Below are 16,270 nucleotides of genomic sequence, written 5' to 3'. Positions count from 1 at the left end.
TCCTCCAGGTGCTCCGGTTTCCTCCCACAGTCCAAAGATGTGCAGGTTAGGTTGACTGGCCATGTTAAAGTTGCCCCTAAAGTGTACTAGGATGGTTAGGTCAGAGGGATTAGCGGGTAAAATATGGGGATAGGGCCTGGGTGGGATTGTGGTCGGTGCAGACTCACTGGGCCGAAGGGCCTCTTTCTGCACTGTAGGGTTCTATGACTCTAAATCTGCATGCTAGTGCACGAGTGGCATATGGTAGCCAAATTACTAAGAAAAATTGGAATCCTTACAGAACAGGGAACAAAATATTTCTGATTAGTTTCGTAACATTAGTGAAGCTCTCAGTTTTAATGGTAAATAAATTAGCATTCATCAAAGTATCAAAAGCCATTAAATCCATTTTACCTTAGGAGGCTCAAGCAGTATTTGATGGAAGTCTTTAAGTCTTTGTCTAATGGCCTGTAATGTGCTATTACTCACAGAAAAGGCTGCATGGTTCATACCAGTTGGGCAGATCTCTAGCTGACCTTCAAAACTTGAAAAACAAGTGAAAATAAGTTTTGCCTTATTGCTGTATAATACAAAAGGAAAATGGGAAAGATCACTCAAGCAATTAAGACTATCCCAACTAAACATGGAGCTGCAAATTCACCTACATCCGCAAGCCTTCATTTGTTTCCTGAAAACGGTATAAAAACCTGTAACCAATTTAGGACAATACGCCTATGTACCATAATCCCTGATGACAAATCAAGCAAATTTTTGTAGTCTACACTAATTCAAAACACAAACTATTATTGTACAGCATATTTAATAACTTGCATGTCCCCCTCTCAGAAACTCATCTACTTCACTTTTGAAAGCTTGTACTGAGCCTATAGTCACCATGTTTTGAAAATCTAATCTAGTATGTGGTGGCACTCTGAAAAGGAGGAGGAATGCCTTATCTAAAATGGATAAGAACAGGAAAACAGTATAATCGTAATTACAGAAAAAAAACAAGCAAAGGGATCTTCTGGCCTACAAAAACCACAATCACAAGTCCTCTGAAATCTACCTTTTTCTAATGCCAATTTGATAAGAATTTAACAGAGCAGGAGCATTTGGCCCATCAACCCTGCCCTGTCATTCAATAAAATCATGACTTATTTAAGCCTTAAACTCTTTCTTCTTCTTCCCCTCAACCCCAACCCCCAATTCTCTTAACGATCAAGGACCTGCCAAACTCAACCTTGAATATACTCAAAAATCCAACCTCCACTCCTCTCTGGAAGCAAACCCGGAAGACTAATGAACCTTCTCTAGCTTAAATGAGAAACCTCTTATCTTGAAACTATGCCATCTAGTTCTAGATTTCCCCCACAAAGGAAAACATTGCTCAGCATCTATTCTGTCAAGCTGCCTCATGTTTCAAAAGATTACTTCCCATTTTAAAAATGACAATAAATCTGTTTAACCTGACCACATAAGACAACCCCTTTCATTTAAACAATATTCTGCTTTTCCATTCTTCTTGCCAAAATAGACAAATTTACATTTCCCCATGCTAAAAACTCTTATATGGCAATTTTCACCCACTCACCAAACCTGCCTATATATTTGTAGGTTCTTTGTATCCTTTCTACAATTAGAGTTTCTACCCACAGAAAAGTTACAGCATAAAAAGACCATTCGGCCCATCTTGCCCATGGTGGCCTAAGGACACCAGAAGCCCTTTCTAACTCCATTCTAATTCCTGACCCGGCCCATAGCACTGTTACTTACAGCACTTAAGGTGCAGATCCAGATACCTTTTAGAAAAAGTCTAGAGTCTCTGCCTCCGCCACCAACTTGGGCATACTCACCATCTTTTGTGCAAAAACGTTCTTCCTCAAGTCCCCTCCACACCTACTGTCATTTATCTTGAAACTATGCCCCCGGTTCTAGAACTCTCCACTGAGGGAAACAATCCTGTCCACTCTATCTCTTCCCATCAATTTTTATATCTTGACAACTCTATCTCTTCCCCATATAATTTGGTACATCCCTATCAAGTCACCCATCAGTCATCTTTGTTCTAAGGAAAATAACCCAATCTCTCCTAACAGCTATACTTTTCTAGCCCTGGCAACGTTCTTGTAAACCTCTTCTACAATCTCTCCAGAGCAATTATGTCCTTCTTGTTATATGGCGATCAGAACGGCACACAATATTTCAATTGTTTTATACCCATCTTTGTATCATTAGCAAATGGCCAAACTAGCCATCATTTTAACTGTTGTTCTCTAAAGTTTTTCCAAGGCCTCAATATCCCTCATTCCATATGCTGGTCAAAGCCAGATACAATACTCCGTACAGGATTTTTTGTTTTATATTTTATCAATACACAATCTAACCATGCCTAGCACCCCACATTCAATGCTTTTCCAATTCTTTATCACACTGCTTGTTGACCGTCAATAATTTAGTCACAATGATCTCACATCCCACTCTTGAAGCAGAACCTTTAGCAGGTAATCCTTTATGCTTGTCCCAAGTTGGTTACTGCATTGCAGACATGCTTGAAGTTTCCCAAACCCCAATGAATCACACGGCATCGATCCAGAGAGCAATGCCTTTGTACAATATAATTAAAGCACAATTATTAAACAAGATACAAAGTATTACGTTAGAGCTCTGAATTATATGTAGAAGTAACTTTAACTTACGCTGGTCTTCGAGTCTCCAGTAATGTCAATAATATTTGGATACAATTTACAATTGCTGATTCAGTCTTTTCCTTATCGAGGACATTTGCAAGCAAGTATTCTAAAGTTTCTTGCCTGAAAAAACAGGATTGGCAGTTAAGATTAAACAAGCTACTATTTTCATCACTTCTATTAGCATTAAAAGAAACAAAAGGCAGGCTTGCATTTAATCGGCACATTCACAATCACCATATGTCTTCAGACACAGCAGCTATTTCACATTCAGTAAACTTCCAAACAATGTGATTATGTCCAGTTAATCTGTTTGTGATTGAGGGATAAGTATTGGTCAGAACACCAAAGATAGCTGCCCTGCTCTTCAAGGGTGCCAAAGGATTTTTTTCATTGATCTGATCTCAGTTCTTAGATTTTGAAATATCTTAATGCACCCTCCTCTTACATCACTCACTGGAACCTCAGTTGAATGCCAACTAAAATTTAAATCCCATAATTGAAAGGAGTGATTTTTCCATCAAAGACGACTGGATGGCCAAGGAGATAAATTCAACCATGCAAAGAAACTTGATACAGTGGTGTAAAGAATTCTGTGATCAGACGAGTCACCAGAAATCTCCACAGTGGATTTGAATAGGGTTTGTATGTCTCTGTTAATGCTAATACTATTAAGGGCTGACACTCCAGTGCACTGAGAGGGATTATTGCACTGTCAAAGGTGCTCTCTTTCTGATTAGACATTAAACCCAACGCTTGCATAGAAGTCGAGGTTATATACTGTGAAGCAAATGACTAAATTGTGGATATTTCAGTGGTATGTTGGGATCATTTCATAATTATGCACATTTGTGCAAAACATAAACCAATTACCTTGATTACATATTCATTTAAACATGGAGCTTATTTCACCTTTTCAAAATATGGAAAGAGAAAGATAGGATGGAAAATGGTCTAGGTTAGATTGCAGGGATCATACAGAGCCTTTAAACTCTGAGTAGAGTTTCAGAGAGCATTGCTGGGATCTCAAAGCACTTGGAGAGAGGTTGAGTAGGGGGAGTGCTGGTCAGTTGTACAAAGATGAATCAGCAATGGTGGATATAAACATTTCAGAGCATGCAAACAGAAGGGGTGGCTGTGGCAGTGCTGGGTAAAAGCTGTGGGGCGAGATTATTGGGTAGATGGATCTTGGTATGTGAGAGGACTGAGAACAAGGTACTAGGGTGCGACTGCCAAGTGTGGATAGGGCTATCTGCTTACTAGTATTGTGACAAATGATTAAGATAAACCTGATATGAAGAAGGGCTGTAATAGCAGAGGAAAGTTATGATAATGAAAAGCTATCAGTAATGGTGACTATGAAGCTACAGGATTTTCATCAAACCCATCAGGTTCACTAACGTCTTTTAGAGCATACAGAAACATTACATCTTCATATTGTGGCTTGCCTGTACTCATCGATTTTGTGTTGAGCTTTAAGATACAGTATGCTACAAGTCATTCACCAACTCTAGCAGTTTTATTGATGCATTGCACTCAGTACAAGGTGATTGTTTCTATGACTCATTTAATTTACATAATAGGCTTTTTTTTATTAAGAGGGATCAGGAATAAGTTCACTTTTCAAATCTCAAAAGATATTCAGACTATGTTGGGATACAATTCCGAGGCTTCTGCAGGTATTGTGAAATAAAGCTCATAAATGGATATATAATCACTGACGTTTGGAAGTAATTGTAAAATTCTTCTCTTTTTCCACAGCGACCTCCAATTCTCTTGCCTCTTACCTCCCTCTACTTCCCTAATCTTGATCCTCTACCTTCTTCCCTATCCCTTAATCCTCATTAATTTCAATCCCTCCACATCTGGGTGTCAGAAGCTCACCTTTGGGTCACATATAAGGTGGTAGATTGCTATCTGTTAGGTTCAGCCTGAGTCTGGCTCAGGTGATGGATGAAGATGGTGAAAGGGGTGCAGTATTTACAATAGCTTAGGTCCTTTTGAATGTTTAACTGAAGGAACTTGTCAGCCATCCAGTCCTGGACGAACCACTAGTCTGGCAGCAAAGAGGCAATGAAAGAATCATGAAGATGATGGAATACAAGAGCTGATGTCATCCAAACTCACATGAAATGCCATGTCATTGTCAAGGGGCAGTATTTGGATCAGCTAGAAATCTGGGCCAGATAGAGACCCTTGAGAAATTCCAAGTTACTTTGCAGGAGCAGGAAAATGTGTAATATGATTGAAAATGCAAAAGTGGAACAAGGTGAGTGCAGACTGCCCAGATGGACAATGGAGACAGGAATTGGAGGATGATCACATCAACAGTTGCATAGAAGGTGAGAAAGACAAGGAGAAATAATGCACCAAAATCATAGGAGATGTCATTTATGAATTTGATTAGGCTTCTTCAGTGCTGCAGCAGCATTTGAAATCTAATTGGAGAAATTCAAATGTGGCATTGCAAGAAAGATTAACACAGCTTTTGGAGGGGGGGGGGAGCAATAATTTTGAAGATATTGAGGAGAAATGGGCCTAAGCCTAGAAACTGAAGTATTATGGATTACATCTAAGATAACGTCATGTCAGAAAAGAACGAGTCACAGGTCTCAAATCAAAGCATAAAAACAAAGTTGTATGGAATAGTTCTTTTGATTCAAAATACTTTACTCCCTTCAAATTTATACTCATTATTGATTGCCTTGTTGAAAACAAGGCAGCGCCTAATAGAGATCTATCAAATTCTGAAAAGATTTGATGGAGTGGATATTGACAGAATGTTTCCTGTTGTGGGGAAGAGAGGATTAGAAGCTATCAAAATAAACATCATGAAGAAATCCAACAAGAAATACATAAGAATTGTGAGAATGTGGAACTTGACACCACAGAGCGTTTGAAGCGAATATCATAGATGCACTTAAGGGGAAGCTAGACAAACATTTGAGGGAGAAGGGAATAAAGGGCTATAATATTAGATTTAGAAAAAGGACATTTGGGAGGAGGCTCTAAATACAGCATGAAATGATCAGACCTGTTTCTGAGCTATATACTCTGTGTATATGTTGTTACCTTCTAACAATACAAAATCAAAACACTTTGCAACTCCAGTGTTACTCTACAAGTGTAGATTCAAAGGCTTCCATTAAAAGTAGAACCAATTTGAAGTTGAGTAACACAAGTATTCACCTAGCCCTAAGATAAAATTACCATGATTTTAGCCCCAGGCCTGTCTGAAGCTGTCATTGAAGTAAATGGAACTACTCTAAACAGACTTGCAATGTTGGCCTACCACCACAGGAACACTGAGAATGTAAGGACCAAGGGAGCTGAAAGCCAAAATAGCAAGTAGTGAAAAGACAAACATCCAAGAGATTTACAAGATTATCCAAATCAGCAATTCCTTATAATTTTCCTTTTGGTACCCAAGCTTATTCACAAGAATACAAAGGAAGGTACTATGATAAAAAACTAAACACACTCGGTGATCTACTGTCAGGGCCTTTTTCTTCAAAGTTTGGTACATAATGTGTTGTGAACTCAACCAATATCCATTTTGTATAGATGTTCAAATCACTACTGCTTTTGATATGTAAGTGATAAATCATTTCAAAACCAAAATGCTTTACAGAATTTATAAAATTGGATTACTGATCAACTTAAAATAATTAAATACAAAATGAACTGCTCTCATTCGCTCAAAGAATAAAATTGCTTTCTTATCCAACTTGAGTAAAGTTTGAACTCAAGTAATTTTCTTCTAACACAATTTGTCCCCTTCACAAGTCCACAATAAAATCAAATTTTAGCTTAATGGAGTGGCTTTCAAACAATTTCTATCAAATGACATACTTCTCTATTGTTGACAGAAGTGGATCTGGTTCTGGAGAATTCTGCATTTGGATCATCTGGTCTCTGCTGAGGCGGATGATTTCACACAATGATTGCGATGCATTTGAGTGCCTCTACAAAAATAAAATGTTAGCTATTTGAAGTCATTTAGTTTAAAACCCAAAAATTCAGTTATATTCAGAGAGAGCCAAGCAGATACGTTTTCACCTACAAGCCTGAAATGCAAACTGGGTGAATGATTTTAACAGAAGACCATCCAGAGGACCAAATTCACCAAGTTCCTAGTTTCATTGACCTGAAATCTTTCTCTGTTCACAAATGCTTCCTGACCTGCTGAACATTTTCAGCATTTTGTTTTTATTTCACCATTTTATTAAGAGTATCACCTTTTTTCTTAAAAACAAAATAGAAAAAACAAAGTGTAGAAAATTAAAAATATTGAATAGATTGATCGATTAGTTCCTTCAGTTCGATCTTTTTCAAGGGAAATTTTTAACTCCACATACAAATATGATATTGCCATCATCCCTCCAAGAAAAGCAACTTACAACTCATAACTGCTGTACTCTCAGTTCCTTTAAGCCAACCCTTTCAAGCAGCTCTGAGGCTTCCGGTGCTTTGTTAGATTTGACTAGTCAAATAAGTCAGCATACTTATAAGTTGATCGATACCCAAGGACTATGTCTTCTTCAGTCAATTAAATAGTGAGAATAATCTGGAGGGGGAGGAGAAACATGTACAGAAATCTTTCTTGCCAGGAGATCAATAGCCACTAACAAGATATCTCAGGACTTGTAGGAGAAATCAGACTTTTGTTCTGAAATGTGGCAATGGAGCTCATGTCTAGATAATTCCTTTGGTCAAAAATCAAAATGATCTCCCAAAGGGCCTAGGTTGTCTTGTTCTGTACCACTTCCAATCCATACATTGGATTGCATTAATTACCATATCTATATGGCATCAGGATGAAAAATTGCTTATTATGTATTTGACAATGGTCATGTGACTGCTATATTTTCACAACATCGATGCTTATTCTAAAGAAGGCAGAGGCTTGTTAATGATCAAAGCTGAATTGGTAATATGCACAAGGTGTAACAAAATTCATTATAAATCAAGATAACTGTATAAACTTCTCCTGCCACAAAGATCTGTTGCATATGCAATTCAATTCAGAAGACTCTCCAACTGCCTACAAAAAGAAGCACTGATCAGAATATATAACCACAACAGTCAAGATCACTGCTAAAGTGTACCAAACACACATCAACCTACAACAGAGATATTGAGGAGGACAGATATACAAGAAACTCACTTGCATTATTTAAATGAATAACCTTGCGTTTTGCAATAAGAAACATAAGAACATAAGAAATAGGAGCAGGAGCAGGCCATCTAGCCCTTTGAGCCTGCCCCGCCATTCAATAAGATCATGGCTGATCTGTCGTGGCTCAGTTCCACTTTCCCGCCCTCTCCCCATAACCCTTAATCCCCTCTCTTATCAACATCTTTTCCCAAAGGTAGGGGAGTCTAAAACTAGACAGCATAGGTTTAAGGTGAGAGAGAAGAGATACAAAAGGTTCCAAAGGAGCAATTTTTTCACAGAAGGTGGTGTGATGTCCCACTCCTTTTTTTAAAAAATATTTGGTATAAAATGCTATTGATTCCATCAGGGGAATCTTTTTTTTTGAAACTGCCAAATTAGTCTGAATTAATGTTTGTTTTTGTTTTTTCTATTATCTCAGAATATAGAGATAACATTCTGTATTAACAATGTGCAAAATAATGGTAAATCCTAGAAGGTATCCTTTATCATCTGCAATCGAACTTCTCTGAATAATGATCTCCAGTTTAGATGCAATTGCAATTTGTCTCATTGCTCAACAATCCCAAACTAGAACCTGCTGAATTACCATCAGTATCTCCCCAAAGGTTAGCCATACCAGATCAATATTGAAATGCAATGGATTATGGAAAACAGCAATGAGCAGTATGGTTTAAGTGCAGCACTAACAAGATCAATGGAACTCCACACATTTTGAACCAGAAAATGGAACGTACACCCCAATCAGACTAAGCCACAGCTAAAGATATCATTAATAAAAAATGGTGTATGAACTTCACAAGCAGACCATAAATAAAATCTTTCCATAAAGTATACACAATTTTTACACCAAGGATGACCTTTGGAATGCAAAGATTTTCTTGTGTGGAAGACAGAAATCTTCCGTCAAGGTGAGAAACAGACTTATTCAGAATGGAAAATCATCTGAACACTTAGAACAGCTACCCCCAACTCCATGACTGTATAGGACATTGGTGAGGCCGCAGCTGGAGTACTGTGTGCAGTTTTGGGCGCCGCACCTGCGCAAGGATATTTTGGCCCTGGAGGGAGTGCAGAGGAGGTTTACTAGGCTGATACCGGAGTTGAGGGGATTGAGCTATGAGGAGAGGCTGAATAAACTAGGCTTGTACTCGTTAGAGTTTAGAAGAATGAGGGGAGATCTCATTGAGACGTATAAGATGATGAATGGGATGGATAGGATAGAGGTGGAGAGACTCTTCCCGCTCAAAAAAGACAGTAGGACTAGGGGGCACAGCCTCAAGATAAAGGGGAGGCGGTTTAGAACGGAGTTGAGGAGGAACTTCTTCACTCAAAGGGTGGTGAATCTCTGGAATTCTCTGCCCGTTGAAGTGGTGGAGGCTGCCTCGCTAAATATTTTTAAGAAGCGGGTTGATGGGTTCTTGATAAGAGAGGGGATTAAGGGTTATGGGGAGAGGGCGGGAAAGTGGAACTGAGCCACAACAGATCAGCCATGATCTTATTGAATGGCGGGGCAGGCTCGAAGGGCTAGATGGCCTACTCCTGCTCCTATTTCTTATGTTCTTATTATGTTCTTATGACAAGGGAAGCAATATCCTATTTATATATGGAGGATGAACCAATGGCGTATGACAATAGCAAAAGACAGGGACTTTTAATCTATCCAGCATGCTTCTAATCAATATCTGCTGCAAGACTCAAAGTGCATAATTATTCCCCTACATTTCTTAAAGTCATCTTAGCAGTCTATCAGTTGGTCATTTATTACTTCTGCTATGCCAAATGCATATACCTTGCAGGATACACTCCTATCACCTATGCAGTGGGAGACAACTATAATCTACAGCAAAAAATAAAGAGAACTGTATAAACTTCTCCTGGATTTGTTGAATATGCATCTCAATTCAGAAAAACCTGCAACACGCTGTTCACCCTCCAACTGCCTTATCAAGTGTGCCATCAGGATTAACAGAGGATCACCAAGTGGAGAAAAACAGTGGCAATGCTAATCCAGGACACCACTGGGAATCTCCAAGCAGGCAGATCAAACGCCATTTGGGCAAGTACTTGGAACCAGATAGTCATCTTCATTTCTGACCATTATACTGTCCTTCAGCTTTAAAAATATTGGAGCAAGGGATAAAGGGCAGTAAGGGAAATGGTCATAAATTTAAATATAATAAAAGACATCTGTTTAATCAGTGATCCAAAGGAAACCAAGCAGAGTACTAATTCCAGATCCTGGTAGAAAACAAGCGAACCAGAGGGCTTCTGTGCTGAACAGGTTATCAATTGGAAAGTCTAACTGATATCATATTCTTCATGGATGACAAATATAAAGCTTCCATCAGGAGTTGGGGGGGGGGGGCGGGGGGGTGGCCTGTGTGTGGTGGTGGTGCTTTAGTTAATTTTAATTTCATCTGACAATGGAAATCTCCTCGAGCTTAAATTTTACACTCAAGTACAGTTACAGTCTTAATACCCATTTATCTGGTGTGATCTGACAACTGTACAGACCATGTTTAATATGGGACTGTGTGGACAGCTGTATACTGAAGCAGTGTTGATTTGTTGGGTTTTAAGAACATCTACTTACATCTTCATCCTGGGATGGATGTACCATTTCTATTAGTTGCTGAATAATCTTTTCATCATTCAACCACTGCAAAAATAGAATAAATCAGTAAAGATAAATGATAATTGAAAAATAAAGCTGAAGTCAATGCTAAATTAAAATGCCTTCACTTATAATTTAACCTCATTACCATACTTGAACCGTAAGCAGTAGCCCAGGATAAAAATATACTCAAATGTGCTCCAAAATTCACATCTCTATCTATTTCCATAATTCACTGCTCATTACTTAATTACTGAATTAGTGTTTATACTTCTGTTTCCACATGCAGCTTGTTTTTCTGCAAACTTGATTACTGCCATCACTTTCACACAATGAAAAATCACTGTCAAGCCACATCTGTGCTTTCAAAAGCTTCCTTTGGAGTCATTCTTTGGCCATGGTTTCACACCTGCCCCAACCTCTCCTCCAACCTTCCCCAATTCTATCTTTCTACAGAGTGCTCCAAGATTATTCATCATGTAAGTAGTTTAGAAATGCAAATTACTTATGTCAAAATAATAATGTCTATCTGCTTTATGCACCATATACAAAAAATTTGACTTACATTTAAAACATCCTGCCTCAGCTGTGGTGGTTCAATGCATGTCAACAGCCTTAGCAGCAAATCCATGAGGGCTGAGGTCCCTATATGTTTCAACATTAGGCTTACAAAAGCATCCCTCTTTCGTAAAAATGTGATAATCTGCAGATGAAAAAGGTAATATTGAAAATCAGCTGTGATACCTACAAGCAGAAATTATCAAAATCTCTCCTTCCCTTAACTATCCACTGCCAAAGCCAAGCATCCATTTTGAATATGATCAATTAAATTTCAATTTTCATTTGGAAACATTTTTAGTATAGAGTGGACAGTCTTAAAGAAAAGAGAGGTGGAGGATCTAAGAGTGAACTTCCAGAATATAGGAACAGGCCATTTATTCTCAAGAACTTCCATTGCAATCTGACTGAATTTATTTACTCATTCACTCATTCATTGGGCACAGATGTCACTTGCTGGCCAGCATTTATTGCCCATCCCTAGTTGCCTGAAGGCAGTTGAAAGTCAATCACATTGCTGTGGCTCTGCAGTCACATGTAGGCCAGACCAGATATGGATGGCAGATTTCCTCCCCTAAAGGACACTAGTGAAACAGATGGATTTTTCTGACAATCAACAATGGTTTCATGGTCATCAGTAGAGTCTTAATTCCAGAGTTGTTTTTATTGAATTCAAATCCCACTAGTTGCCGTGGCGGGATTCGAACACAGGTCCCCAGAACATTAGCGGAGTTTCAAGATTAACAGTCCAGCAATAATATCACTCGGCCGTCATGGCCCCTTAATTACGGTTGATCTGCACCACATTTTTATTTACCCATCTTAGTTTCATATCCCTCGATACCCTTACACAAATAAAAATGATTGGCCTCAATCTTAATAGGTCAAAGCACAGCTATGAAGGGTGGGATGCAGGAGGGGATTTGCACAGAAGACCAAGGAGGGGTTGCTATAAAGCAAAACTAAAGATTACTGTCATTGGCAGGGGAAAAGTCATTAAAAGATTTAAACATGAGGCTAACTATTTTAAATCATAGGCAGTTTTCTTTTAAATTAGAGGATGTGGGCATCACTGGCCTGGCCAGCATTTATTGTGAGTGGGCGAGGACCTGGCAGATGGAGTATAACGTTAGCAAATATGAGGTTATCCACTTTGGTAGAAATAATAGTAGGAGGGATTATTATTTAAACGGTGAAAAGCTACAGCGTGCTACAGTGCAGAGGGACCTGGGGGTCCTTGTGCACGAATCACAAAAACCCAGTCTGCAGGTGATCAAGAAGGCAAATGTAATGTTGGCCTTTATAGCGAGGGGGATAGAACATAAAAGCAGGGAGGTCTTGCTGCAACTGTACAGGGCACTGGTGAGGCCGCAACTGGAGTACTGTGTTCAGTTTTGGTCCCTGCATTTGCAAAAGGATATACTGGCCTTGGATGGAGTGCAGAGAAGGTTCACCAGGTTGATACCAGGAGATTCGTGTCTGATAAATTTACTGGAGTTCTATGAGGATGTGTCTAGGGCGGTGGATAGAGGAGAGCCGGTGGATGTGGTCTTCCTAGATTTTCAGAAGGCGTTTGACAAAGTGCCTCACAAGAGGTTATTGCTCTTATTATATTATATTATCCCGTTGAAGTGGTGGAGGCTGCCTCGCTAAATATTTTTAAGACGCGGGTTGATGGGTTTTTGATAGGAGAGGGGATTAAGGGTTATGGGGAGAGGGCGGGAAAGTGGAACTGAGCAGCGACAGATCAGCCATGATCTTATTGAATGGCGGGGCAGGCTCGAAGGGCTGGATGGCCTACTCCTGCTCCTATTTCTTATGTTCTTATGAGGGGGTTAGCTTATGAAGCGAGATTGAATAGACTAGGTCTGTACTCGTTAGAGTTTAGAAGGCTGAGGGGGGATCTTATAGAGACTTACAAGATAATGAAGGGGGCAAGATAGGGTAGAGGTAGAGAGATTCTTTCCGCTTAGAAAGGATAGCAGAACTAGAGGGCACAGCCTCAAAACTGAAAGGGGGGGGACACTTTAAAACGGAGTTGAGGAGGAACTTCTTCACTCAAAGGGTGGCAAATCTCTGGAATTCTCTGCCCATTGAAGTGGTGGAGGCTACCTTGCTGAATATATTTAAGTCACGGGTAGAAAGATTTCTGATAGGCAAGGGAATTAAGGGTTATGGGGAGAAAGCAGGAAAGTGGAACTGATCCTCTTCAGATCAGCCATGATCTTACTGAATGGCAGGGCAGGCTCGAAGGGGTAGATGGCCTACTCCTGCTCCTATTTCTTATGTTCTTATGTTCGTATTGCCCATCCCCAACTGCCTTCTTGAACCACTGTAGTCCAAGGTATAGATACACTCAGTGCTGTTAGAGAGGGAATTCCAGGATTCTGACCCAGCGACAATGAAGGAAAGGCGATATGGTTCCAAATCAAGAGGTGAGGGACCCCAAGGGAAACACCCAGGTGTTCCAAGGTGATTACTGCTCTTATTCTTCCAGGTGGTAGCAGTGTTGGTGCTGTCTAAGGAACCTTATTACTTACGTGGCGAAAAACTGCAGCAGGCGACGGTGCAGAGGGACCTCGGGGTCCTTGTGCATGAGTCGCAAAAACCCAGCTTGCAGGTGCAGCAGGTGGTCAGGAAGGCAAATGGGATGCTGGCCTTCATAGCAAGGGGGATTGAATATAAAAGTAGGGAGGTCTTGCTGCGGCTGTATAGGGCATTGGTGAGGCCGCAGCTGGAGTACAGTGTGCAGTTTTAGGCGCCGTACTTACGCAAGGATATTTTGGCCTTGGAGGGAGTGCAGAGGAGGTTTACTAGGCTGATACCGGAGTTGAGGGGGTTGAGCTATGAGGAGAGGCTGAATAAACTAGGCTTGTACTCGTTAGAGTTTAGAAGAATGAGGCGAGATCTCATTGAGACGTATAAGATGATGAATGGGATGGATAGGATAGAGGTGGAGAGACTCTTCCCGCTCAGAAAAGATAGTAGGACTAGGGGGCACAGCCTCAAGATAAAGGGGGGGCGGTTTAGAACGGAGTTGAGGAGGAACTTCTTCACTCAAAGGGTGGTGAATCTCTGGAATTCTCTGCCCCTTGAAGTGGTGGAGGCTACTTCCATAATATTTTTAAGACGCGGGTTGATGGGTTTTTGATAAGAGAGGGGATTAAGGGTTATGGGGAGAGGGCGGGAATGTGGAACTGAGCCACGACAGATCAGCCATGATCTTATTGAACGGCGGGGCAGGCTCGAAGGGCTAGATGGCCTACTCCTGCTCCTATTTCTTATGTTCTTATGTAACCTTGGTGAGTTTCCACAGTATATCTTGGGAGATGATACACGCAGTGGACACTGTTCATCGATTGTGGAGGGATTGAATGTTTGTGGAAGGGTGTGGGAGATTCAATCAAATATGCTGCTTTATCCTATTCTTGGGATGGACAGGTTTTGAGAGGGTCAGGAGGCTCACCGCAGGACTCCAAGCCTTTGACTTGCTACAGTCTCCATATGATTAGTCCAGTTCAGTTTCTGGTTAATGGTAATCCACAGGATGTTGATTGAAGAGGTAAGCATTCTGAATCAGGTTGAGACAATGGCAAGGGAGGGGATGATCCAGAAGTGGAGTGGAATTGGAGACAAGGGTGCTTTATGGCTGGGACCAAAGATAATGGCCTTAGTCTTCTCAATTTTTAGATGTGTAAATTGAACTTTACCCAGGATTGCATGTTGGACAATCAGACTGACCACAGAGAAGTGGAGAGGGAGAGCTGAATATTATACACGTACAGACATAAGCTAACCTATGTTTAAAATGGCATCAAAGTGCAGCATATAGATGAGAAAGGTAGCAAAGAAAGATCAATGAGAAGAACCCAAGGAGGCAGGAAGAAAACTATTGCTGGAAATGGAGGGACAGCATTGAAGGAAAATGGTGCACTTGCAGGGTTCAGTGACACAAAAGTCAAGGCTAGTGACTGAAGACAAAGGTCAGAAACGCTTTTATGACTTTTCGTGATCTGCAGTGAAATGCAAATGCTTCTAGGCTTTCAAATGGATTAGATTTTCCTTTGCATACCTTTCATTACCATCAGAACTGTAGACCAATGCAATTATACAAAATCATCAAAATTGAGCTCAACATTTCACTATTCAATGCATGTAATTACAGGGTGAAATCCATATTAGCAAAGAACATGACCTTGTATAATTACATACCTGAAGAAGTGTATCCCAGGACATTGTGGGAGGCCAAGGAGGAAATTGTGGGTCCCCTAGACGAGGTATTTGAATCATCGATAGTCATGGATGAGGTGCCTGAAGACTGGAGAGCGACAAATGTTGTGCCTTTGTTTAAAAAGGGCTGCAGGGAAAAGCCTGGGACCTATAGGCCAGTGAGCCTCATCTGTGGTGGGTAAATTGTTGGAAGGTATTTTGAGTGACAGGACCTACAGGCATTTAGAGACACAAGGACTGAATAGGGGCTGTCAGCATAGCTTTGTGAGTGGAAAATCATGTCTCACAAATTTGAGTTTTTTGAAGAAGTAACCAAGAAGGTAGATGAGGGCAGTGCAGTTGATGCTGTCTACATGGACTTTAGCAAGGCCTTTGACAAGGTACCGCATGATAGGTTGTTGCATAAGGTTAAATCTCACGGGATTCAGGGTGAGGTATCTAAATGGATACAAAATTGCTTTCTTGACAGAAGCCAGAGGATGGTTGTAGAGTTGTTTTTCGAACTGGAGGCCTGTGACCAGCGGTGCGCCTCAAGGATCAGTGCTGGGTCTACTGTTATTTGTCATTTACATTAATGATTTGGATGAGAATATAGGAGGCATGGTTAGTATGTATGCAGATGACACTAAGATCAGTGGCATAGTGGACAGTGAAGAAAGTTATCTCTAATTGCAATGGGATCTTGATCAATTGAGCGCAGAACACTAAAAGCCAATCTGATCAGAGATAGAAATCATTGATATTTTAGATGAGAATCTCTAAGTTCTTACAATCTTGGGAAGATTTAAATTTCCACAAAGTTTTACAACTGGCCATACAGGCTGGAGAGCTGGGACAGATTAAGCATTTTGCCAGAGATGCGAAGGAGATTTCCCCAAGGATGAAGTCATTTAATTATTCAATTTGTGGGTTACATCAAAAGTAGTAGAAACCTGTTAAAAAAAACTCCATTCAAGGGAAGAGATTCTCCCAAAATATTCAAAGTGCTGAATTTGCATAAAAACTGGAGTAAATCCCGCTGTT

At 40.2% G+C, this 16,270-nt stretch overlaps 1 protein-coding gene across 6 annotated transcripts in view; it reads right to left on the bottom strand.

Annotated features, from left to right (window-relative positions):
* Positions 1 to 16,270, bottom strand: part of ppp6r3 (protein phosphatase 6, regulatory subunit 3) — a 108,600-nt gene that overhangs the window by 53,953 nt on the left and 38,377 nt on the right. For all 6 annotated transcript variants that reach the window (XM_080190246.1, XM_080190247.1, XM_080190248.1 and 3 more), the window contains exons 5-9: positions 11,025 to 11,162; positions 10,439 to 10,504; positions 6,519 to 6,631; positions 2,676 to 2,789; positions 394 to 523 (exon numbers count right to left, since the gene is read on the bottom strand). In XM_080190246.1, the coding sequence (XP_080046372.1) occupies positions 394 to 523; positions 2,676 to 2,789; positions 6,519 to 6,631; positions 10,439 to 10,504; positions 11,025 to 11,162 (561 nt within the window). The remainder of the gene's footprint in view (positions 1 to 393; positions 524 to 2,675; positions 2,790 to 6,518; positions 6,632 to 10,438; positions 10,505 to 11,024; positions 11,163 to 16,270) is intronic.

The sequence above is a fragment of the Carcharhinus amblyrhynchos genome, chromosome 6 (genome assembly GCF_965287045.1).
Source record: "Carcharhinus amblyrhynchos chromosome 6, sCarAmb.v2.hapA, whole genome shotgun sequence".
NCBI classification, from domain to species: domain Eukaryota; kingdom Metazoa; phylum Chordata; class Chondrichthyes; order Carcharhiniformes; family Carcharhinidae; genus Carcharhinus; species Carcharhinus amblyrhynchos.
The sequence above is the reverse complement of the archived record's forward strand: the minus strand, read 5'-3'. Positions and strand labels throughout refer to the sequence as shown.